A 26,152-nucleotide genomic window follows, 5' to 3' on the forward strand; every position below is an offset into this window, starting at 1 on the left:
GACCAGAACCAGCACTGTAATATGGGATGCTGGCATTGCAAGCAGCAACTTAACCCACTGTCACAACACCGGCCCCTCTTCTACTTTCTGATTGCTGAGCTGCCATCAGATCCATCACTCAGATGGGTCCTACCTAGCTTCTACCCAACTTTCATAGCAATTTTCTTTCCTGTTCACTTGCACTCTCTCAACTGAAGGCTTTATCACATTCTTTATCACCTAGTGGCTGAAAGTTTAGGCCCCTAGCTGTATGATTTTGGATAGGTTACTTATCTCTTAGCTTTAATTTCCTGTCCTATAAAATGGGAATGATAACAGAATCTACCTCATAGGATTAGAGAACTAAGTGAGTTAACAGAGGAAAAGGGCTTAGATGCCTGGCAGATGGGAAACACTTAGGAAATTTTATATTTACTATTGTTATGAATAATGTCATACAGCATTCTCATTGATTTACCTTTAATTTTACCTTTCTCCATATTTTAACTTAAGTAATTTTTCTAAAACATAATCTAAATCAATCCCATAGCCAAAAATCCTTGAATGACTTCCCCTGGCCTTTAAGGTAAAGGCTTTCTTCTTTTTTTCAAGATTTATTTATTCATTTGAAAGGCAGAGTTGCAGAGAGGCAGAGAGGGAGAGAGAGATCTTCCATTTGCTTGTTCATTCTCCAGATAGCTGTAGCAGCTGGAGCTATACCGAAGCCAGGAGCCAGGAGCTTCCTCTGGGTCTCCCACATGGGTGCAGGGGTCCTTGGGCCATCTTACACTGCTTTCCCAGGCCACAGCAAAGAGCTGGATCTGAAGTGGAGCAGCCAGGACACAAACCAGTACCCATATGGGATGCTGGCACTACAGGTGACGGCTTTTACCCGCTACTTCACAGCACTGGCCCCAAAATTCAGACTTTTTAGACGTAGCAAGCAGAGCTCCTGTGAACTCTTATGACAGCCCCTACTTGCCCATTTGCTGTAGGCCATATAGAAATTGTTCAGGTTCTTTTAAGAGCTACATACTTAGTCATACCTCTACCTAGAATGACCCTTTCTTTAAGCAGTCTGGATATCTTAGGGACAAAGACTGGGTGAGTTTGTTCTGCTATTTCTTACTTTTAGGAAGCATTCTCTTCTCCACCAAAGCAGAGATATTCTTCCTTCTCTGTTGCCATAACACTGTGACTCATAATATTATTTCATCATTATTCCTTTGCATATTGTATTAAGTAGAATATGGTCTCATTAAAGTTAGAGATATTTTGGTTATTTATTCCTTATGCTTATATAGGCACTCAGTTTTTTTAAAAATTAATTAAATGAAGATGAGAAGCAAATAGAAGTAATAAGTTTCTCTAGAGAGAAACAATAGGATATGTCTGTAGATAGATGATAGGGAATTTTTAAAAATTATTTATTTATTTATTTATTTTGAAGGCAGAGTTACAGAGAGACAGAGGCAGACAGAGAGAAAGAAAGAGGTCTGTCCGTCCACTGGTTCACTCCCCAAATGGCTGCAACAGCCAGAACTGGTCTGATCCGAAGCCAAGAGCCTGGAGCTTCTTCCAAGTCTCCCATGTGGGTACAGGGGCCCAAAGACTTGGACAATCTTCAGCTGCTTTCACAGGCACATTAGCAGGGAGCTGGATCAGAAGTGGAGCAGCTGGGTATCAAACCTGCACCCATATGGGATGCTGGCACTGCAGACAGCGACTTTACCTGCTATGCCACAGCACTGGCTTTATTAGGAAATTGACTCATGCAATTAAGGAGGCAGAGAAATCCCACAATAGGTTGTCTGCAGGTTGGAGACCCTGAGATGCGAAATACCTACACACAGACATGCCCAAAAATACTTTTCTAGGCTTGGGATATTCCTTAACTCAGTCAAGTTGATACTTAAAATTAACCATCACAATGACCCTGAAATATTTCTTGTGCTTTCTGAAATGTTTTAAATGATATTGCCTTTATTTTTTTCCCTTTCCTTTAAAATAATTAGGTGTTTTTGGAGCAGGCAAGAGTTATTTGCTGGCAGTGGTGATTTTGTTCTTTGTACAGCTGTTTGAAAAGAGTGAAACTTCTACAGTTGGAAATGCAAGACCATGGAAACTTTTGATTTCTTCTTCTACTAATGTGGCCGTTGACAGAGTACTTCTTGAGTAAGTATGATAAATGTATTTAAGTAGCTAATGTTTTTGGTTATTGTTGGAAGAAGCAGTCTCCATGGACACTGAGTATCTATGTATATTCCTGCTGGGTATGGCAAGAGTACAGGATCTTTTTCTCTGACTCATCTATGAAATAGTGATAGGCTAACTTGTTAGGTTATAAACAGGATAAAATAGGCTACAAACCTGACAATTCTGGCATGAAGACGGGGTACCATTGTAAAAATTCAGGTTCAGGTAAGAACATGTAGAACCAGAGATGTGCTTGTTGAGTGAGGTAGTCTGCCATGGGCCTTGAGCATCCCTGCTGGGTAGCAAGGAAGTAGGTCTTGAGCACTGTTAACCAAGACATTTCTCAGGGTTGTGTTTGCAGCAAGCAGTTTTGATAAGGTAATGTCTCATTCCAGGACAAAGAACAGAATTGCCGGTGTTTTTTTTTTTTTTTTTTTTTTTTTTAAGATTTTTTTAAATTTATTTGAGAGGTAGAGTTACAGATAGTCAGAGGGAGAGACAGAGAAAGGTCTTCCTTCCGTTGGTTCAGTGCCCAGATGGCCACAACGGCCGGAGCTGCGCTGATCCGAAGCCAGGAACCAGGAGCTTCCTCCATGTCTCCCACACGGGTGCAGGGACCCAAGCATGGGACATTCTCTACTGCTTTCCCAGGCTATAGCAGAGAGCTGGACTGGAAGAGGAGCAGCCTGAACTAGAACTGGTGCTCATATGGGATGCCAGTGCCGCAGGCGGAGGATTAACCTACTGTGCCACAGTGCCACCCTGCCTGTCTCTTCTTATAAAAGCAGTGGGCCTCCAACCTCAGGATTACTGTCTTTCAACTTAACCGACTGTATGTGCAGACATTGGTTGAGACCTCTGCTTCTCTCTATGGGACTTGGGGGGCAAAGGTAATACAATGCAGATACATTGATGCCTATGTTGCTGTACCTGTGCTAGGAGTAAAAGTCTTTTACCTCTGACCCAGGAATCTTGGGTCTAATATCTTAAAAGTAAGCCAAAATCAGTACTACAACCAATAATTACTACAGGTCAGTCTGTTATTCATCTACCTGTATCTACTACAATATTTACATAGCAGAACAATTTAAATAAATTAGGTTTTTAGTTTGAATAAGAGGGACCCAAAGAAGGCAAGAGTAGTATATTCTGAAAATATAAAAATTTTGTTATTGAATAAGATTTTATTAAAAATTCAAGAAAATATTAAATATTTTTAATACTCAAAGAGTTTAACAATGTGTAAAAATCAACCTCAGCAGGTCATTATAATATTAGATTCTCCAAATATCATTCTGTTGTGTCTAATACCAATTTTTAATTTATTTTTAAATTTTTTAATAAAAAGGGAAAAAACAATGTATTTCATATGTACAATTTTAGTAGCATGATGATACTTCCCACCTTAGCATGATACTTCCCACCTTATGCTCCCTTGCTCGCACCCTCTCTCCTGCTTTTCCTTGTTTTTCTTTTAATTTTTACAATGACATACTTTTAATTAACTTCATAATCACAAGCTTAATCTTAACTCCACAAAATGTAGAATTCAACAAGTAGTAAGTAGGAAAACTGCTGTTCCTCAGGAGTATAGACAAGGGCTATAAACAATAATCAAATCTGAAAATGTGAATTTTGCTCATATATGTTGCATTTTATTTTGTACTCTGTATATTATCACAAATCAGGTAAAACATGATATTGGTCTTTCTTGGACTGCTTATTTCACTAAGCATAATGATCTCCTGTGGGGAGCAATCCGGACTGGACTGTTACTCGAATTAAGACTTATTCTATGCATCTGCTCTCCCACAATATGGCGCTGGGAGAGAAGTAAACAGCTTCCGCACAGCTGCCTCCAGTTCAACTAATAAATTGTAGGACTTGCTCCTGATTGGAGGAGAGCAGCGTACTCGGCGTGTGGGCGGCCGAGTTGGGATTGGTGGAAGAGGACTATAAAGGAGGAGAGAGACGGCACGCACCAGGAACATCTATGGGGAACATCTAAGGGAACCTGTGCAGCCCCCGAGAAAGCCGGCCGGCGGTGTGCCGCTCCCCTGCGGAAGTGGGGAATGCGGCCAGGGGGAACTGCCCTTCCACGGAGGTGGAAGGGATAGTAGCCAACCCGGGAAGAACCAGCAGCAAACCCGGGGAGGGCCGAGCAGACGAAAGAACAGCGCAGGGTCCTGTGTCGTTCCTCCACGAAGAGGGGGAGCGACATAATGGTGCCGTGACTCGGATATGAAGCCTAGGCAGGGTTTGGTGTCGTTCCTCCACGAAGAGGGGGAGCGACATAATGGTGCCGTGACTCGGAGATGAAGCCTAGGCAGGGCTTAGTGTTGCTCCTCCACGAAGAGGGGGAGCGACATAATGGTGCCGTGACTCGGATAGAAAACCTAGGACGGATAGGAAACCTAGCTTGGATAGGAAACCTAGGACGGATAGCAAACTTAGGAGGGAAGAAACGGGAAGAACTAGGGAAAATATCGGAGAGAGAGACTAGCAAACAGCCTAGGGAAAAGCCGGACGAAAAAGGTGCCGGAAGAAGCTATTGAAAGCCTAGGCATAGACTCGGATACGGACTACGGGGGGAAGCTGGGAGAAATCTCTAAGGTCGAAAGCGAAAGTGAAAGCTAGAACAAACAGACTCCGACGCGGACTGTGGGGAGAGGCCAGGAGAAATGAGGGAGGAGTATTGTTGGAGGAAAGTTTGGGGAAACATACCGGGTAGAGAAAAATGTTAGGGAAAATGAAGCCGCGAGTGCAGGCCGAGGCGGAAACGAAAGCCACTTTGGGATTCTCAAGTTAGCCCGGGAATAGGGGGCGAAAAGTTGAAACCAGAAGCTAAGACGTAAGCCAGATTGGGATCCGTCTGATTAGCCCGGGGAGCAAAGGACGGGAAGCCAAATCGTGGGGCGGAGACGTACGCTGGGTTGAATTCGCCAGGCTAGCCCGGGGAACTTGGATTGAATGCTAGTGGTGGAGACGCAAGCTACGCTGTGTTACTCGCGGAAGCCGCCGCGTGCAGAGAGAGCACGGGGCGTGAATAGATAGGGAACGCTGGCGTAGGCCGTGGTTCAGACGCGAAAGGGTTAAGCGTGGAGACCGCGGAGCGTGCGAAGCCGAGCCGCGCAAAGCCGGGAAGCTGCGCAGATGAGAGAGGCGCGCGGGCTGAAGCGGCGCAGAGCCGGGAACCCGCCGGCGGGGCGAGGTGCCGGAAAGCCGCAGGGATAAGAGAAACAGAAGTTTAGAAGTAAAGTGAGAAAAATAGGAATGCTGGAAGATAGAAGTAAAATGGGAGAAGTAGGAATGCCCGGAGATAGAGAAATAGAGAAAAATAAGGCCTCCCCTCAACATGCCAATTAGAAGGCTTGGATTCGGTCTGCCCGATTAGTGAGGCGATGAGCACCTGGGCGGCTAGCCGCAGGTCACCGAAGACAGGCACGAATTAACATCAGTAAAGCTTCCCCACAATGCAACAATTAGGAGGCTTGGATTCGGTCTGCCTGATTTAAGGCGGTAAGCGCCAGCAAAGCTCGACCAGAGTATGAGCTGCAGGTCACCGAAGATGGGCACGAACCAACACTAATAAGTCTCCCCCACAATAAGGCAATGAGAAGGCTTGGATTCGGTTTGCCTGATAGGTCTTGTAAGTCCCCTGCAGGCAGAGCAGAGCATGCGCTGCAGGGCACCGAACACAGGCACGCATCAGTGCCTAAAAACCTCCTCACAACATGGCGAAGAGAGGACCCGGATTCGGTTTTCCTGATTGATAGGACTTGTAAGAGCCTGTGGCAACTCTAGCAAGTAGAGCAGAGTGTGTGCCGCGGGACACCGAAGACAGGCGCGTATCAACGCCAAAAATAAAAAGAAAGGGGGATCTGTGGGGAGCAATCCGGACTGGACTGTTACTCGAATTAAGACTTATTCTATGCATCTGCTCTCCCACAATATGGCGCTGGGAGAGAAGTAAACAGCTTCCGCACAGCTGCCTCCAGTTCAACTAATAAATTGTAGGACTTGCTCCTGATTGGAGGAGAGCAGCGTACTCGGCGTGTGGGCGGCCGAGTTGGGATTGGTGGAAGAGGACTATAAAGGAGGAGAGAGACGGCACGCACCAGGAACATCTATGGGGAACATCTAAGGGAACCTGTGCAGCCCCCGAGAAAGCCGGCCGGCGGTGTGCCGCTCCCCTGCGGAAGTGGGGAATGCGGCCAGGGGGAACTGCCCTTCCACGGAGGTGGAAGGGATAGTAGCCAACCCGGGAAGAACCAGCAGCAAACCCGGGGAGGGCCGAGCAGACGAAAGAACAGCGCAGGGTCCTGTGTCGTTCCTCCACGAAGAGGGGGAGCGACAATCTCCAATTACATCCATATTGTTGCAAAGCACAAGATTTCATTCAGTTTTATGGCTGAGTAGCATTCCTTTGTTTATATATACCATAATTTCTTTAGCTAGTTAGACATCTGTGTTCATTCCATGTCTTAGCTATTATGGGTTGAGCTGTTACAAACATGTGGGTACAGATAATTCTTTCATGCTGATTTCATTTCATTTGTGTGAATTCCCAGGAGTGGAACTGCTAGGTGATATGGTACATCTGTTTTTTCAGATTTCTGAGGAAACTCCATACTGCCTTCTATAATGGTTGTGCTAATTTACATTCCAACCAGCAGTGCATTAGGGTACCTTTTTCCCCACATCCTCTCCAGCATTTTTTTTAAAAAGGTTTATTTATTTCTTTGAAAGAGTTATGGAGAAGGAGAGGCAGAGAGAGAGAGAGAGAGAGAAATCTTCTATTTTCTGGTTCACTCCCAAAAGGCCGCAACAGCTGGAGGTGGGCCTACTCAAAGCCAGGAGCCTGGAGCTTCTTCTGGATCTCCCATGTGAGTGCAAGGGTCTAAGCACTTGGGCCATCTTCTACTGCTTTCTCAGGTGCATTAGTAGGGAGCTGAATCAGAATTGGATCAGCCAGGACTTGAACCAGCACCCATGTTGGATGCCAGTGCTGCAGGAGGCAGCTTTACTTGCTTCATCATGGTGCCAGCCCTAACTTTTGATTTTTGGATGATAGCCATTCTAAGTGGAGTGAGGTTAAAACCTCATTGTGGTTTTTATTTACGTTTCCCTGATGGCTAGTGATCCTGAGCAGTTTTTATGTGTCTGTTGGCCATTTGAATTTCATCTTTTGAAAAATGTCTTTTCAAGTCCTTTGCCCATTTCCTAACTGGATTGCTTGTTTTGTTGTTGTTGAGTTTCTTGAGCTCCTTATGTATTCTGGATATTAATCCTTTATCAGAGGAATATTTTACAAATAGTTTCTCCCATTCTGTCAGTTGCTTCTTTTCTTTGTTGAGTTTCCTTTGCTGTGCAGAAGCTTCTTAGCTTAATGTAATTCCTTTTGTCTACTTTTGCAGTTCTTGTTTTTGTTTCTAGGGTCTTATCCACGAAGGCTTTGCCTATGCCAAAGTCTTGCAGTGTTTCCCTATTTTTTCCTCCAGTAATTTGATGATGATTTCAGGTCTTAGATTTAGGCCCCTTATCCATTGTGAGTTGATTTTTGTATAGGGTGTAAGGTAAGGGCCTTTTTTCATACTTTGGCATGCAGAGATCCAGTTGTCACATCATTTGTTGAAGAAACTGTCCTTTTCCAGGGAGTGATTTTTTAGCTTGTTTGTCAAAGATTAGTTGATTGTAGGTGCATAGATTGATTTCTGAGGTGTCTAGTCTGTTCCATTGGTTGATATGTCTATTCTTTGCCATTACCAGGCTGTTTTGATTACAACTGCCCTGTACTATGTCTTGAAATCAGATATTGTGTTGCCTACAGCTGTATTTTTATTGTTTAGGATTGCTTTAGCTATTCTGGGTCTCTTATGATTCCATATGAATTTTAGGATTGTTTTTTCCAGATCTGAGAAGAATGTCTTTGGTATTTTGATTGAGATCATATTCAGTATGTAAATTACGTTCAGTAATATGGACATTTTGATGATATTAATTCTTCCAATCCATGGACATAGAACATTTTTCCATTTTGGTGTTGTCTTCTATTTCTTTCCTTAATGTCTGCAATGTTTATTGTAGAGATCTTTCACATCCTTGGTTAACTTTATCCCAAGGTATTTCAATTATTTCTGTAGCTTTTGAGAATCAGATTGATCTTACAAGTTCTTTCTCAGCTATGACATTGTTTGTATATACAAATGCTATTGAATTTTGTGTAGTGATTTTATATCCTTCAACTAAACCATCTCCAAGATGAAGACTTATCAAAAAACGCAAAAATTGAAATCTATTCATGTATTGCTGCTGAGTAAATTATTTTCAAAAACTATTTTTGGAGGCCTATAGTTTCTTCAGTTGCCCAGCTCTTTAAATACCCATTTTGAGTTAATAAAAGATGTTTTAGAGGGCTGGGTATTTGTTAAACTCCAACTCTGTTCCTGGTACTGAGCTAGAACTATAAGATATGTAAGAGAGAAGGGTAGGAGGCCGGCGCTGCGGCTCAATAGGCTAATCCTCTGCCTGCGGCGCCAGCACACCGGGTTCTAGTCCCAGTCGGGGCGCCGGATTCTGTTCCAGTTGCTCCTCTTCCAGGCCAGCTCTCTGCTGTGGCCCAGGAGTGCAGTGGAAGATGGCCCAGGTCCTTGGGCCCTGCACCCGCATGGGAGACTAGGAGAAGCACCTGGCTCCTGGCTTCTGATCAGTGCGATGTGCTGGCCGTGGCAGCCATTGTGGGGTGAACCAACGGCAAAGGAAGACCGTTCTCTCTCTCTCTCCCTGTCTCTCTCTCACTCAAAAAAAAAAAAAAAAAAAAAAAAAGAAGGGTAGGAGGAGACTCCTTTCTCACAAAACCCTAGTTGGATTGAGTAAAGTAGATAGAAGAGCAACCATTGCCTCTATAGATGGACAAACTGGCTTGGATTTGAGTGCTGGCTGACTCCGTATTAGCTATGTGGCCTCCATAAACTTTCTTCACTTGGAGCTTCAGTGTCTTTATCTTTTAGATGATGTATCATGTAGAGCTGTAGCAACTATTAAATGAGAGATTATAGATTAATAGGTTTGTTTTTTTTTGTTTGTTTGTTTTTTTGTTTGTTTTTTTTTTGGACAGGCAGAGTGGACAGTGTGAGAGACAGACAGAGAGAAAGGGCTTCCTTTTTGCCGTTGGTTTCACCCTCCAATGGCCGTCGCGGCCGGCGTGCTGCAGCCGGCGCATCGCGCTGATCCGAAGGCAGGAGCCAGGTGCTTCTCCTGGTCTCCCATGGGGTGCAGGGCCCAAGCACTTGGGCCATCCTCCACTGCACTCCCAGGCCATAGCAGAGAGCTGGCCTGGAAGAGGGGCAACTGGGACAGAATCCGGCGCCCTGACCGGGACTAGAACCCAGTGTGCCGGCGCCGCAAGGCGGAGGATTAGCCTATTGAGCCATGGCGCCGGCTAATAGGTTCTTCATAATAAATCTTAATGCTAAGTATTTGGTATCTGTTGCCTTTCATATTGCTATGACTTTGGAGCATTTTTTTTTTTAAAGAATGTAAACATATTTACTTGCTGGAGAACTTTCTTATTATACATAAAATTTTTTATGTAGTTGATCTCAACTCTGTTTACACTGACTTCAGGGACTCTGGATTATTGAATTATTGCTCTTGGTTTGTTTTCTTTCAAGGTTAAGGTGGATGCTTTCATATAAATTTTTTTTTACGTTTTTTGTGTTTATGTGATGTTAATAAAAAGAAGAGAACAGATCAGTGTACTTCATAGATACACTTCTAAAAATAGGATGATATTCTCTTTCTCCCTTCTCCCTCCTTCTCCTTCTCCCTTTCTTTCTTCCATTTTCTGTTTCTTTCTTTTTTAAGTTTTAAGATAACATATTTTTAATAGTAGAGCTTAGTGCTCTACTAAATGAAGAGTCCAACAAGTAAAATGAAGACCCTCCATTGAAGGAAGGTCTTTTTGCTTGTTGAACTCATATAAAATATTTTTAAAATTATTTTTGTGTATTTGAAAGTCAGAGTTACACAGATAAAAAGGGAGAGACAAAGAGAGATCTTCCATCTACTGGTTCACTCCCCAAATGGTCTCAATGGCCAGGGCTCAGCCAGGCAGAAGCCAGAAGCCAGGAAATTCATCCAGGTCTCCCACAAGGGTGTAGGGTCCCAAACACTTGGGCCATCCTCCGCTGCTTTTCTGAGGTCTTTAGCAGGAAGCTGATTGGAGGTGGAGCAGATGGGACATGGACTGGCACTCATATGGGATGCTGGTGTCACAGGCTGCAGCTTTACCCGCTATGTCACAACACTGGCCCCTTATATAAAATCTGATTTTTTTTTATTTGACATATAGAGTTAGACAGTGAGAGAGAGAGACAGAGAGAAAGGTCTTCCTTCCATTGGTTCACTCCCCAAATGGCCACAACAGCTGGCGATGCAACGATCCAAAGCCAGGAGCCAGGTGTTTCTTCCTGGTCTCCCATGCCCCCGGGTGCAGGGGCCCAAGCACTTGGGCCATCCTCCACTGCCCTCCCAGGCCACAGCAGAGAGCTGGACTGGAAGAGGAGCAGCTGAGACTAGAACCCGGCGCCCATATGGGATGCCTGCACCACAGGCGGAGGATTAACTAAGTTGAGCCATGGCGCTGGCCCCAAAATCTGATTTTTAATTCCTTCTTTGGCAGTTCTTTACTAGAACCTTTGTTTTGCATACTTTGGAACCAGCATCCTAAAGTCACTAAGATGATTCCTTCTATTCTAGCATCAAATTACTTTTTAATTTTACTAGCTAATAAAAATGTCCAGGGCCGCACACAGCAGATTCTAATGAATCATATGATACGGAATCCAGTGCACAGAGAATATTTTTGACATCTAAAATTTAAGAGTTTAAAGGGCTTGGATATAATAAAGAAGAACCTTCCCCATCCTGGGCTTGCTAGATGCCTCCAACGCTGTTTACAGACAATTTTTTTTTTGATAAATACTGACTGTATTTTATGAACACTTAATGAGCCCTCAACATAAAATAATAAATATTTCAAGATTCTCTATGAAATACATGGTACAAACACAAAAGAGATCTTTAAACTGCATTCCATTTATTGTTTTTGGGTTTAGGCATTTCACATTGAATAATCTCAAAATACTGTTATACAAAATTAACAATAAGGGGCTAGCACTATGGCTTAGCCGATAAAGCTGCCACCTGCAGTGCTGGCACTGGTTCAAGTCCCAGCTGCTCCACTTCCCATCCAGCTCTGTGCTATGGCCTGAGAAAGCAGTATAAAATGGCTCAAGTCCTTGGGTCTCTGCACCTGCATGGGAGACCCAGAAGAAGCTCCTGGCTCCTGGCTTTGGATTGGCACAGTTCCGGCCCTTGTGGCCATTTGGGGAGTGAACCAGCCAGCCAGTGGAAGACCTCTTCTCTGTCTGTCTGTCTCTGCCTCTCTGTAACTCTGCCTTTTAAATAAATAAATAAATAAATCTTTAAAAATATTTTAACTTTAATAAGAAATATTATAGGATACTTGTTTCCTTTTCAATTTTCTAAATAATCAAGATCTATTTTATCTTGTCTTTAAAGGCTTCTCAGTCTTGGATTTGAAAAGTTTGTCAGAGTTGGGAGTATTAGAAAGATTGCCAAGCCAGTTTTACCTTTTAGGTAAGACTTTTACTCATTTCACAGATTGTTCAGAAAAGTATGGTAATTTAATGTAATTATTACTCTAAACTTGATTTTTGAAGAAAGCCTTTTTTATTCTTCTTGGTTCATTTTGAAAATCTGCATTTTGCTTTTTTGTCATGAAAGATGTAATAAAGAGTTATATTCTTTTATGAATTTTTTTAGCTTGCATGCTGGCTCAGAAAATGAAAGTGAGCAATTAAAAGAACTACATGCACTAATGAAAGAAGACTTGACTCCTGTGGAGAAAGTCTATGTGAGAAAAAGTATTGAGCAGCATAAATTGGGGACCAACAGAACCCTGTTGAAGCAGGTAAGGCGAAGTACATTCAGTTTGATTCTTAATCTATACCTGTATAAAAGGGGTCTTCAAAAAGTTCATGCAAAATATGTACTGTGAAAAAACTGCAGGGTCTCAGTTTTTTTGCACCAAAGTAAACCTATCTTTTATTTATTTATTTTTTAAACATTTATTTATTTTATTTGAAAGGCAGAAGCAGAGAGAGGGAGAGAGGTCTTCCATCCGATGGTTTACTCTGCATTTGGCCACAATGGCCGGAGCTGCACCCATCTGAAGCCAGGATCCAGGAGCTTCTTCTGGGTCTCCCATGCGGGTGTAGGAGCCCAAGGACTTGAACCATCTTTTACTGCTTTCCCAGGCCATAGCAGAGAGCTGGATCAGAAGTGGAGCAGCCGGTACATGAACCAGCGCTCATATGGGATGCCGGCTCTACATGCGGTGCCTTCACCTTTACCTGCTACACCATAGCACACAGCCTCATAAACCTATCTTTTAATTCCATTTTCTGTGAATTTTATGAAATACCAACATACTATTCAGATTCTCTGGTTTTTTTAAAAATAAGTTTTAATTTCATTTTCACTTACTTGAAAGGTACAGAGACAGTGTGAGATCTTTTTATCTTCTGGCAACCACAACTGCCAAAGCTGGGCCAGGCTGAAGCCCAGAAGCCTGAAGCTCAGTGTGAATCTCAAATAGATGGCAGAGACTTGAATACTTACACTATCACTTGCTGCCTCCCAGACTGTGCATTAGCAGGAAACTGGAATCAGAAATGGACTTGGGACTAAAATCCAGAAATTCTGATATGGAATGCAGGCATCCCCAGGCAGTGTCTTAACTGTTGTGCCACATACCTGCCAATGGATTCCTTTATTTCTGTTGATGGAAGAATATTTTCTTTAAATTAAACAAGCTACTGTGATAGCTTGCATTTAAATAGGTGTTTGCTTGTATATCCTGGGTTATGGTCTACCCAGTGCATGTTTTATTTTGCTGTAAAGGGTTCTTCAAATTTGTGAATAGATCCAACTCATGCCTAAGTCATCCTTTCTCCTTCTTACTATTTGGGTATCTTTTTATAGGTGTGGGGAGAAAAGTGAAGAGATTGAAATAGATTCTTAGCAAGTTAAATTAAGTTAGTTCTATTCTCAGAGCAGAAAAAAAGGTCTGATCCTCTGCAAAATATCAAAGCTAAATTTGTTTTTAATACTCTCCTAGAAAGCTACGCCTTTCAAGTTTTGTCTCTATCCAAGAATTCAGGAGACACATATATTGGCTTTCAGGCATCAAGAGCCAAGCGTAACCACAAAGGGTCTCAGGCTGTGACAAGTAGTGTACTCCCCTTTATTGAGTTCTGATGCGGAACAGCTCAGGCATCTGCTGGTCGAGGAAAAAGAAAAAAATTAATAACCTCCTCCAATGGAAGTAAAGCATGGGGAAAATAAAGGAGGGTGAAGGAAAAGGGAGTTGTTGGCTTCTTGGATCATATGGACACTGGTCACTTTCTGCAGGAGATTTGATAATACCAACCCTCTTGGATCCCTGTATTGATCAGCTATTGCTGAAATAGCCTTACTTAACAAAGTCATATTCCCATAACTCCTAAGTCAATTGGTTTGATTTGCCTTTAGCTACAGGTCAGATCTCTCATTCAGCACAGTTGCCCCTAGCATGGTGATCTTCTCTTGACAGCTGACAGATGTGAAAAAGAACAGGCCAGATCACACAAATACATTTAAATCTGTAAATATCATGTCCACTGGCATTCCATTTGTTAAAAACAAATGGTCAAGCTCACATCAGTAAGGCAGGAAAATATACTCCACCTACTTCTCTGGTGAGAAGCCCTGCAAAGTCACATGATAAAGGACATGGTATATAATTATAATCTGGACAGAAAGGGAGGGAGAAACTGGAAATAATAACCAATCTGTAACAAGCGTTGGTTCTTCAGACGGCTTCAGACTAATTTTCTATTACCTGCATTATAGAATTAATTCTGTACAGCCCTCTCTTCAACCAGATCTGGAAGGGCTTCATTTGGCTGTATTCACTGGATACAAATTAAATACTTATGTAAACTACTTGCCATTTTACTCACCCAGTATAATAAGAATAATGTAAGAATAACCATTAAAGACTTTTCTGCATTTTCTAAACAGAAACTCAGTTAACAATAATCTGTGGCTCATTGGTATTACTGTTCACAAATGAAAACTATTTTATAGGAAACTTTTAAAAAAAGTTTTTTTTTTTTTTTTTTTTGACAGGCAGAGTGGACAGTGAGAGAAAGAGACAGAAGAGACAGAGAGAAAGGTCTTCCTTTTGCCATTGGTTCACCCTCCAGTGGCTGCCACGGCCGGCGCACTGTGGCTGGTGCACTGCGCCTATCTGAAGGCAGGAGCCAGGTGCTTCTGCTGGTCTCCCATGGGGTGCAGGCCCCAAGCACTTGTTCCATCCTCCACTGCACTCCCGGCCACAGCAGAGAGCTGGCCTGGAAGAGGGGCAACCGGGACAGAATCCGGCGCCCAGACCAGGACTAGAACCCTGTGTGCCGGCGCCACTAGGTGGAGGATTAGCCTATTGAGCCGCGGCGCCAGCCCTTAAAAAAAGTTTTTGTTAACTGGGGCCAGCGCTGTGGCATAACAAGTTAAGCTACTGCTGGTAGCACCAGCATCCCATATGGACACTGGTTTGAGTCCCGGCCACTCCACTTCCAATCCCGCTCCCTGCTGATGGAGTGGGAAAGCAGTGGAAGATAGCCCAAGTGCTTGTGCCCCTGAACCCACATCAGAGACCAGAAGAAACTCCTGGCGTCAGCCTGGCCCAGCCTGGAATGTTGCAGTTGTCTGGGGAGTGAACCAGTGATTGGAAGCCCTCTCTTTCTCTCTGTCTCTCCCTTTCTCTCTGTAATTCTTTCAAATAAATAAAATAAAACTGAAAAAAAAAAGTTTTTGCTAAAAAATTCCAAATCCAGTTAAGTAATCAGGACTGATATATTCCTAGAATGACATGTCTGTACAATAAAACGTTTTTTGTTGTTGTGGTTGTTTTTTTTTTGAAAGGCGGAATTAGACAGTGAGAAAGGTCTTCCTTTTTCCGTTGGTTCACCCTCCAAGTGGCTGCTGTGGCTGGTGTGCTGTGCCGATCCAAAGCCAGGAGCCACGTGCTTCCTCCTGGTCTCCCATGTGGGTACAGGGCCCAAGCACTTGGGCCATCCCCCACTGCCTTCCCGGGCCACAGCAGAGAACTGGACTGGAAGAGGAGCAACCAGGACAGAAGCTGGAGCCACAGGCAGAGGATTAGCCAAGTGAGCCACGGCACCTGCCAATAAAATGTATTTTAAAAGGTTTCATAGTTAGCTACTACTTACTAGACTATTAACAAATCTCTCCTGTTAGAGTCTCACCAATATAATGATAGAAGACAAAAATATGTAATTTTAAAGAAAAAACAGTTCTTTAGGTTTTTATATATTTCTTTAAATTGAAAAAAGGAAACTTCCTGATTTATAACTCTAGAATTCTCTTCCTAAGGTTAGTAATTACCAGAAATTAGATAACAAATATTTCAGAGTAATGCCAGAAACATATATTGCTTCGAAGATTGATCATTTTATTTTATTTTATTTTACTTATTTTTTAAATATTTATTTATTTATTTGAAAGGCAGAGTTACAGAGAGGCAGAGGCAGAAAGAGAGAGAGAGAAAGGTCTTCCATCCACTGGTTCACTCCTCAGATGGCTACAACAACTGGAGCACCGTTCTGAAGCCAGGAGCCAGGAACCTCTTCTGGGTCTCCCACGTGAGTGCAGGGTTCCAAGGACTTGGGCTGTCTTCTACTACTTTCCCAGGCCATAGCAGAGAGCTGGAAGGACTCATCATTTTTAAAGGACTGAATGTTTAAATACAGTGAAATTTCTAATATAAATGTGGCTTTAGTAACTTTTGTTTTGTTTGTAACAAAAGAAAAAAACCTAACTTAAATAAAGCTATTTTGTGTAATCAGTATTATTATTATATTATGTAAGGGATTTATAATATTTTATTATTTCACAAGATCAGGGAACGTTATTTTTAAAGAATGTTTTTGTCAGCAAATGTCAGTCAACATTTGTTGAAGAAAAGATATAATCAAAAAGAAAAGGGGGGTGGTGGCCAGCACTGTGGCATAGCCAGTCAAGCCACCTCCTGCAGTGACAGCATCTCATATGGGCGCTGGTTCAAGACCTGGCTGCTCCACTTCCTATCTAGCTCTCTGCTATGGTCTGGAAGAGCAGTAGAAGACAACCCAAATCCTTGGGCCTCTGAAGCTGTGTGGGAGACCCAGAAGAAGCTCCTGTCTGCTGTCTCCATTGCAGCCATTTGGGAAGTGAATCAACAGATGAACCACCCCTCTCTGTCTCTGTCTCACTGTCTGTGTCTCTCTCACTTCCTCTGCTTCTCTGAAGCTCTGCCTTTCCAATAAATAAACCTTTTAAAAAAAAAAAGATTGGTCAATTTGTAGGTTACTCACTGTACTTCATACTAGCAGAATAGAATACATATATGTATTGCATGTGTATATGTGCATACACATATTTATATATGTACATACAGATGCATATTTGTAGCTCAGAGGATACTGGGCAGTGACCACATTCAGTTAAGAAATTCATAGGTTTTCCTATTGTTTGTATTTAGTTTTAAATACTAGCTTGTATTAGCCCCTTTACCTTAAGAATAATGTCATTTGCTGTAATGTTTAAGACTTGTGGGGCCAGCGCTGTGGTGTAGCAGGTAAAGCTCCACCTGCAGTGCCAGCATCCCATATGGGCGCCAGTTCTAGCCCCGGCTGCTCCACTTCCAATCCAGCTCTCTGCTATGGCCTGGGAAAGCAGCAGCAGATGGCCCAAGTCCATGGGTCCCTGCACCTGTGTGGGAGATCCAGAAGAAGCTCCTGGATCCTGGATCCTGGCTCCTGGTTCCTGGCTTCAGATTGGCCCAGCTCCAGCCACTGCGGCCATTTGGGGAGTGAACTAGTAGATGAAAGATTTCTTCTCTCTCTGTCTCTGTAACTCTGACTTTCAAGTAAATAAATGAATCTTTTATTTTTTAAAGTTTTTTATTTAATGAATAAAAATTTCATATGTACAGCTTTTAGGGATATAGTGTTTCTTCCCCACATTCCCGCTCTCCACCCCTACTCCCATCCTACCTCCTACTCCCTCTCCCATTCCATTTTTCATTAAGATTCATTTTTAATTCACTTTATATACAGAAGACCAACTCTATACTAAGTAGAGATTTCCACTGTTTGCACTCACACAGATATACAAAGTATAAAGTACTTTTTGAAGACAGATTCTATCATTAATTCTCATAGAACACCTCATTAAGGACAGAGGTTTAACATGGGGAGTAAGTGCACAGTGACTCCTGTTGTTGATTTAACAGTTAACACTCTTATTTTTTACGTCAGTGACCACCCGAGGCTCTTGTCATGAGCTGCCAAGGCTATGGAAGCCTTTTGAGTCCTCAAACTTTGTCAGTATTTAGACAGGGCCATATGCAAAGTGGAAGTTCTCTCCTCCCTTCAGAGAAAAGTATATCCTTCTTTGATAGCCCTTCTTTCCACTGGGGTCTCACTCACAGATATCCTTCATGTAGGTTGCTTTTTGCTACAGTGTCTTAGCTTTCCATGCCTGAAATGCTCTCATGGGCTTTTCAGCCAGATTCAAATGCTTTAAGGGCTGATTCTAAGTTAGAATGCTATTTAGGGCATTTGTCATTCTATGAGTCTGCTGTGTGGCCTGCTTCCCATGTTGGATCATTCTCCCTTTAAATTCTATCTATTATTATTACCAGACACTTGGTCTTATTTATGTGATCCCTTTGACACTTAATCATATCTATAGTATCAGTTACACACTTAATATGATCACTTTAATATGTAAGATGGCATTAGTACCTGCCAACTTAATGGAATTTGGAGTCCTATGGCAAATTTTTAACTTTACTCTTAAGGTGTAAGTACATGGGAATGTATGCCGAACTGTATATCTCCTCTCTCTCTTATTCCCACTCTTTTTTTTTTTTTTTTTTTTTTTTGACAGGCAGAGTTAGACAGTGAGAAAGAGAGAAACAGAGAGAAAGGTCTTCCTTTTTCCATTGGTTCACCCCCAAATGGCCACTACGGCCGGCGCGCTGTGCAGATCTGAAGCCAGGAGCCAGGTGTTTCCTCCTGGTCTCCCATGTGGGTGCAGGGCCCAAGGACTTGGGCCATCCTCCACTGCCTGCCTGGGCCACAGCAGAGAGCTGGACTGGAAGAGGAGCAACCGGGATAGAACCGGCGCCCTAACCGGGACTAGAACCCGGGGTGCTGGCGCTACAGGCAGAGGATTAGCCAAGTGAGCCACGACGCTGGCCTTCTCACTCATTTTTTACAGGGATCAATTTTCAATTGGATTTATTTTTTTTTATATTTATATTTTACTTAATGAACATAAATTTCCAAAGTACAGCTTATGGATTACAATAGCTTCCCCCCCCCGCATAACTTCCCTCCCACCCACAACACTCCCCTCTCCCACCCCCTCTCCCCTTCCATTCACATCAAGATTAATTTTCAAATATCTTTATATACAGAAGATCAGTTTAGCATATATTAAGTAAAGATTTCAACAGTTTGCACCCACACAGAAACACAAAGTGTAAAATACTATTTGAGTACTAGTTATAGCATTAATTAAACACCTAAGAGTAATTGTGTATTATCAATTGGATTTAAACACCTAAGAATAATTGTGTGTTAAGAGTTCAACCACCCCTACCTTACACCTTACACAAAAATCCACTCCACATGGATTAAAGACCTAAATCTACGACCTGACACCATCAAGTTACTAGAGAACATTGGAGAAACCCTTCAAGATATTCTGGAAAAGACCCGGGAGGCTCAGGCAGTCAAAGCCAAAATTAACTATTGGGATTGCATCAAATTGAGAAGTTTCTGTACGGCAAAAGAAACAGTCAGGAGAGTGAAGAGACAACCGTCAGAATGGGAAAAAATATTTGCAAACTATGCAACAGATAAAGGGTTAATAACCAGAATCTACAAAGAGATCAAGAAACTCCACAAAAACAAAACCAACAACCCACTTAAGAGATGGGCCAAGGACCTCAATAGACATTTTTCAAAAGAGGAAATCCAAATGGCCAACAGGCACATGAAAAAATGTTCAAGGTCATTAGCAATCAGGGAAATGCAAATCAAAACCACAATGAGGTTTCACCTCACCCCGGTTAGAATGGCTCACATTCAGAAATCTACCAACAACAGATGCTGGCGAGGATGTGGGGAAAAAGGGACACTAACCCACTGTTGGTGGGAATGCAAACTGGTCAAGCCACTATGGAAGTCAGTCTGGAGATCCCTCAGAAACCTGAAGATAACCCTACCGTTCGACCCAGCCATCCCACTCCTTGGAATTTACCCAAAGGAATTTAAATTGGCAAACAAAAAAGCAGTCTGCACCCTAATGTTTATTGCAGCTCAATTCACAATAGCTAAGACCTGGAACCAACCTAAATGCCCATCAACGGTAGACTGGATAAAGAAATTATGGGATATGTACTCTTTAGAATACTATACCGCAGTAAGAAACAACGAAATCCAGTCATTTGCAACAAAATGGAGGAATCTGGAACACATCATGCTGAGTGAAATAAGCCAGTCCCAAGGGACAAATACCATATGTTCTCCCTGATCGGTGACAACTGACTGAACACCAAAAAGGAAACCTGTTGAAGTGGAATGGACACTATGGGAAACGGTGACTTGATCAGCATAGCCCTGACTGTTAATGAACAACTTAATACATTATCCCTCTTAGTAAAAAAAAAAAAAAAAAAAAAAAGAGTTCAACCAATGGTATTAAGTAGAAAAAGAAAATACTATAAGGAATAAAATAGTAAGCTGTTCCTCAACAGCCAGGACAAGGGGGCTGATCAAGTCATTGCTTCGCATAGTGGCAGTTTCACTTCTACAGGTTTCTTTTTAGGTGCTCAGTTAGATGTCACAGATCAGGGAGATCATATGACATTTGTCCCTTTGGGATTGGCTTATTTCACTCAGTATGATGTTTTCTAGCTTCCTCCATTTTGTTACAAATGACTGGATTTCATTTTTTTTTTTTTTACTGCGGTGTAGTATTCCATAGAGTACATATCCCATAATTTCTTTATCCAGTCTTCCATTGACAGGCATTTAGGTTGATTCCATGTCTTAGCTATTGTGAATTGAGCTGCAATAAACATGGAGGTATAGAAAACTCTTTTATTTGTTGATTTAATTTTCCTTGTATAAATTCCAAAGAATGGAATGGCTTGATCATATGGTAGGGCTATATTCAGATTTCTGAGGTATCTCCATTGTGGCCATTTGGGAAGTGAACTAGTGCCTGGAAGACTTCTCTCTCTCTCTCTCTCTCTCTCTGTCTGTCTCTCTGTCTCTCTCTCTCTCTATCTGTATCTCTGACTTTCAAGTAAATAAATAAATCTTAAAAAAAAAGAAAGACTTGTACTAAAGGTTACAAGTACATTTTAATTTACTGTTGTTTAGAATTAGTTTGCCATCTTTGCCTGGTTAAATAATTAAAACTAGTGTACCTCAAGGTCAAGGATAGAACAGTTCATTGAATATTCAGTGTTTTTTGTGACTAACTTTGGCCTGTGTTCATAGAATACATTTAGTATTTATTAAGGTTCATCTAGATGACTAAGCATATAGGTCATCCTTTATATTTTTAAAGTCTCTAATGTTATAGTACCTTTCTTCTGAATATCAAAATGTGCCTTTTATATGTTCTTATTAATGGACTTAGAGTTTAAGTAGCCTATATTTTGTGATTTCTATTTGTATGTGGGATTTTTTTTAAAGATTTATTTATTTATTTGAAAGTCAGAGTTACACAGAGAGAGGAGAGGCAGAGAGAGAACCATTCATCCGATGGTTCACTCCTCAATGGCCGCAACTGCTGGAGCTGCACCAATTCGAAGCCAGGAGCCAGGAGCTTCCTCCAGGTCTCCCACGTGGTGCAGGGGCCCAAGAGCTTGGGCCATCCTCCACTGCTTTCCCAGGCCATTGCAGAGAGCTGGATAAGAAGTGGAGCAGCCAGGTCTCGAACCGGTGCCCATATGGGATGCCGGTGCTTCAGGCCAGGGTGTCAACCCACTGTGCCACAGCACTGGCCCCTGTATGTGGGATTTTGATTTCTGATTGAGAGGAATTAAATTAGGACTAACCTAATTTCTGATTTTAGTCTACAGTTTCTTTGGTAAATATATTTTCTTTCAGTATTTGTTAATTGATAACATTTTTGTTGTAATTAAGGTTCGAGTAGTTGGAGTTACCTGTGCAGCCTGCCCATTCCCATGCATGAATGATCTTAAATTTCCTGTCGTCATGCTTGATGAGTGTAGTCAAATTACTGAACCGGCTTCTCTCCTTCCCATTGCAAGGTAACATTAAAGATTCTTTTCCCAAGTACCCTCACATATCACGTTGTATCATATTTCATGAGCTCAGGTTTTTACTAAACTTTTGTGAAAAATCTTAGCAATCCAAGAAGTAAGCTAATTTTTTCAGAGATATACTCATTCATTTTAAGGGCAGAGTGACAGAGAAGTAATAAGAGAGATCTTCCATCTGTTGATTCACTTCCGCAGATGCTTGTGACAGATAGGGCTGGGCCAGATGGAAGTCAAGAGCCAGGAACTCCATCTGCTTCTCCGATGTGAGTGACAGGGATTCAAGCACTAGCAGTAAGATAGATCAGAAACGTAGTAGCCTGGACACAAACCCAGCTCTCTGATATGGGATGTGGGAGTCCCAAGCAGTGGCTTAACCCACTGTGCCACAACACCTGTCCCAAACTAATTTTTGAAAAGAATTCAAAAGGAAACTTTTTAAGGTAAATGCATGAAAATTTACAGTTTAAACATTGGAATCACAGAATCCTTAAAGCCTTGGGAGTTCTTGTGCTTCAGTTTTAAATTTTTCTCAACTAGATTAAAGGTTCCTTCTTAGTTATGGTTTGAGAACCTAACTCCACTGAAGAATGTACCTTTATATTGATATAATTGCAGGGCTAAGGTTCTGAAAATAATTTTTTAAAGATTTATTTATTTGAAAGAGTTACACAGAGAGAGGAGAGGCAGAGAGAGAGAGAGAGAGAGTAAGAGAGAGAGAGAGATCTTCCATCCGATGGTTCACTCCCCAATTGGCTGCAACAACTAGAGCTGCACTGATCTGAAGCCAGGAGCCAGGAGCTTCTTCTGGGTCTCCCACATGGGTGCAGGGGCCCAAGGACTTGGGCCATCTTCTACTGCTTTCCCAGGCCATAGCAGAGAGCGGGATCGGAAGTGGAGCAGCTGGGTCTCGAACCAGCGCCCATATGGGGTGCTAGCGCTTCAGGCCAGGGTGTTAACCCGCTGCACCACAGCGCCAGCCCTTAATTTTTAGATAATAAAAGAATATAAAGTTTTTAAGGAAAAACATTTTGAAAATGAACATTTCTCTCAAAATTCCCAAATCTAAGCTGTTCCAGGCAGTTGAAACATTGTACTTTTAGAGCATCTCTTATTGAGCAATCCTAAAGTAATGGGAAGGGCATCAGACCTAGTAATCAATAGGTTTGAATTCTAGTCCTTGTTTACTTCTCAGTGAGGAAGTAGGGTACCAGTTGTTATGGTTTGCCTGGGACTTGGGAAGTTCCTCAATTCAGAGACTTTCAATTTAAAACTTGGATAATACTTGCTAAGCTAGGATGAGTTAGTCATCCTACCCAGGAGTAAGGGGTGGAAGAGCAATAAGGCTCTGGGTGGAGGGAAGAAGAGAAATACGGCACCTACCATATACTAAACACATTGCATACTTCATCCAATCGTTACAACAGCCATGCAGAGTATTATCACCTCCAGTTTACTGATTAGAATACTGACACCTAGAGAGATTAAATAACTTTGTGTCCATGCAATATAATAGAGTTGAGATCTGGATGTAGACTTGTCTACAAAACTTGATATCCTGCTCATATCCCATGATATCTTACTCTTACCTCTAAAACAAGAGTTTAAACCAAGTGGCTTTTAAAGGAAAGCTTATAATTCTAAGAGTTTATGGTTTCTGAAAATCGTTGTTTCTCAAAGTGTATGTTAGACTAATTACAGACAGAAGCAAGGGAGACTTACTAAACTTTATGTGGAAAAAATGGTTATAAGAGATTCTTTTCTACATAACATTTCAAAGACTTTATATACTTCTTAGCACTGATTTTAGCCTCCTTAATTCTCAAGATACTTAATGGGATTCCAATATTTTGGAATACATTTTGAAAAGTACAATAAATGACACCAATGCAACATTTTTTATTGCTTAAGTTTTGAATTTCTATTTTTAGGTTTGAGTGTGAAAAGCTGATTCTTGTTGGAGACCCCAAACAGCTGCCTCCTACTATTCAGGGTTCTGAGGCAGCTCATGCAAATGGACTGGAACAAACTCTTTTTGATCGACTTTGCTTAATGGTATGAACTACTAAATTCATACAGATTTATTATTTACTAATTATATACTGTGTGAGTTAGTAGAGAATGCAAATATTGGGAAGGGATTATGAAGGTGGAGTGGGGGCGGGGGCTTACTGCTCTAGTCTAAGAGAAGATAGTTTAAAAAAAGTGAAGAGAATGCAGTCTCAGGGAAGAATTAGGGAGAAAATGGTGCAGGAAACTCCATGAAAATTAGGGGGACACAGTGGACCTATGTGGAGGGCGTGGATGTGCACAACTCAGGACCCTAGCAGCCGAGAGCCTCAGCACCAGCTTTGGAGAACAAGGTAAGACCAAACTGCAGCAGCCTAAGCCAGTAGCAATAAAGCTGCAGGAAGAACCTGGAGGGAATCCAGCTTGGAGCTTGGTGGGGGATAGTGTATCTGCCAATCTAGAGGAGAAAAACAAAGAAGGGGGCAAGTTTCTCTCTCCCTGATCACCCTGCAAAGGCATCCCGTAACCAGCTGGGTACCATTTTGGATATACGTAACAGCTGTGCCAGCTCGTGTCAGCACCCAGCAACCTAGCTGAGAGGAGGCTCCTGAGTCTGGTGGGTGAATAGACAGGGGGCTGGGTGTTTGTGACTGTGGGAGGCTTTTGTGCCAGGACTGTGAAAACACTGGGGCTGGGTGGGAGGACTCAGGGTGTGGTTGGAACTTTGGGCAGTCACTGTTGAAGGCTCCACATGCTCAGAGCTACCTGGTTCCTTGGTGAGGGACATTGCTTGGGAATCTGAGCTTACATCAAGGACTGCACAGATCCTTTGTGTGGTCCTTGTGGCAGAGTGGACGAATATTATACCCACTGGGACTAGCACCCAGGCACTGGTCTCCTTTGAGGAGAGGAGGTAAGCTGAGTCTACACCAACAGAGCAGAACAAACTTCCCCTCTGATTTAAAAAAAAAAAAAATTTACCATGTTACCTTAGATACTGGCTTCACCCTGGAGCACTAAACATAGCTCCCTGGCCACACCCACCACAAGTCTCTTTGTATTCACTGAAAAAGTAGACACTCCAACAGAGGTATAGTCCAGAAATAAAAGCCGCCACAGCAATAAAACAAAGAAGAAACCAACGAGTATCTTCACAAATGCTAAATAATAAAACACACCAATTCAAGAAACAAGAATAAGGAACACAACAACGTGATGCCCACAAAAGAATATAAAACTTCAATTCTAGATTATGAAGATGAAGAGATTGAAGAAATGCCAGAAATGGAGTTCAAAAAATTGATCATAGGATTATTTATAAGTAATCAAAAGTGAATGCACGAACTAATGAAAACCATATATGGCGTGAAGGAAAATTTCTCCAACGAAATTGAGATCTTAAAGAGAAATCAAAATGAAATCTTAGGAATGAAGAATTCAATAGCACAAATGAATTCAATAGAAAAAATGCAGTGGAAAGCCTTAACAACAGAATCAGTGAGGCAGAAGAAAGAATATCTGACTTAGAAGACAAATCACAGGAAATTATATAGTCAGACCAAACACAAGAAGAAGAAATTAGAAAACTAAAAAAAAAACACTGTTGGTAATCTACAGTATACTATCAAATGACCCAACATACAGGTTCTAGGAGAATGCAAATATTATAATACTGGGTCCTTATTCTTAAATAATTTATAATTGAATATGTCTACTCTCCCTTTTTAAAAAAGTCCTGGCTTGTAAACTTTTTAAGTTACTTATTTTGTTCAAAAGGCAGAGTGATGGAGAGAGAGGGAGAAACAAAGAGAGAGAGATTTTCCATTCATTGGTTCATGCCCCAGATGCTGACAACAGCCATGGCTGTGCCAGGCTGAAGCCAAGGGCAGAAACTTCATCCAATTTCCCACATAGGTGACAGGGGCCCAAATACCTGGAATATTATATGATGCCTTCCAAGGCACATTATTCAGGAAGCTGGCTTAGAAGCTGAGCAGCTGTGACTCAAAACAGACTCCCATATGAGATGCTGGGATCATGAGATGGAGGTTAGATTTAACCCTCTGCTCCATAGTGCCACCCTTTGGGAGTACTCCTCTTAATGGTAAGTGGAGACCTATGACTTAACTGCCCCTTTATGAGAAAAATCTTTTCTCTATGTACTTTAACAGTAGATAGAAAATATATTGCTTTTGCTCTAAAACTGAGAAAAATCTAAAATGCTCCTATTTACTTCACATTTCTAAAATTTTTAATACTATTTTTAAAATAGAAAATGATGTTCACATAACAAAAGTGAACAAATTCAGTTGCATTTAGTACATTTACAATTCTGTATAACCACTACCTCTGCCTAGTTCCAAAATATTTCATCACCCCAAAATAAAACCCCATACCCTTACAGCAGTTACTCCCCATTTCCTGTCCCCTCCAACTCCTGGCAACCACCAGTCTGTATTAGTTGGTATG

At 41.9% G+C, this 26,152-nt stretch overlaps 1 protein-coding gene across 1 annotated transcript in view; it reads left to right on the forward strand.

Moving 5' to 3' along the window:
• ZGRF1 (zinc finger GRF-type containing 1) overlaps positions 1 to 26,152 on the forward strand; it is a 107,065-nt gene that overhangs the window by 71,466 nt on the left and 9,447 nt on the right. The window contains 5 exon segments of the mRNA XM_070047739.1: positions 1,995 to 2,154; positions 11,761 to 11,838; positions 12,025 to 12,172; positions 21,537 to 21,664; positions 23,605 to 23,728. Coding sequence (XP_069903840.1) covers positions 1,995 to 2,154; positions 11,761 to 11,838; positions 12,025 to 12,172; positions 21,537 to 21,664; positions 23,605 to 23,728 — 638 coding nt within the window.

This window comes from Oryctolagus cuniculus, chromosome 8 (assembly GCF_964237555.1).
Source record: "Oryctolagus cuniculus chromosome 8, mOryCun1.1, whole genome shotgun sequence".
Classification (NCBI taxonomy): Eukaryota; Metazoa; Chordata; class Mammalia; order Lagomorpha; family Leporidae; genus Oryctolagus; species Oryctolagus cuniculus.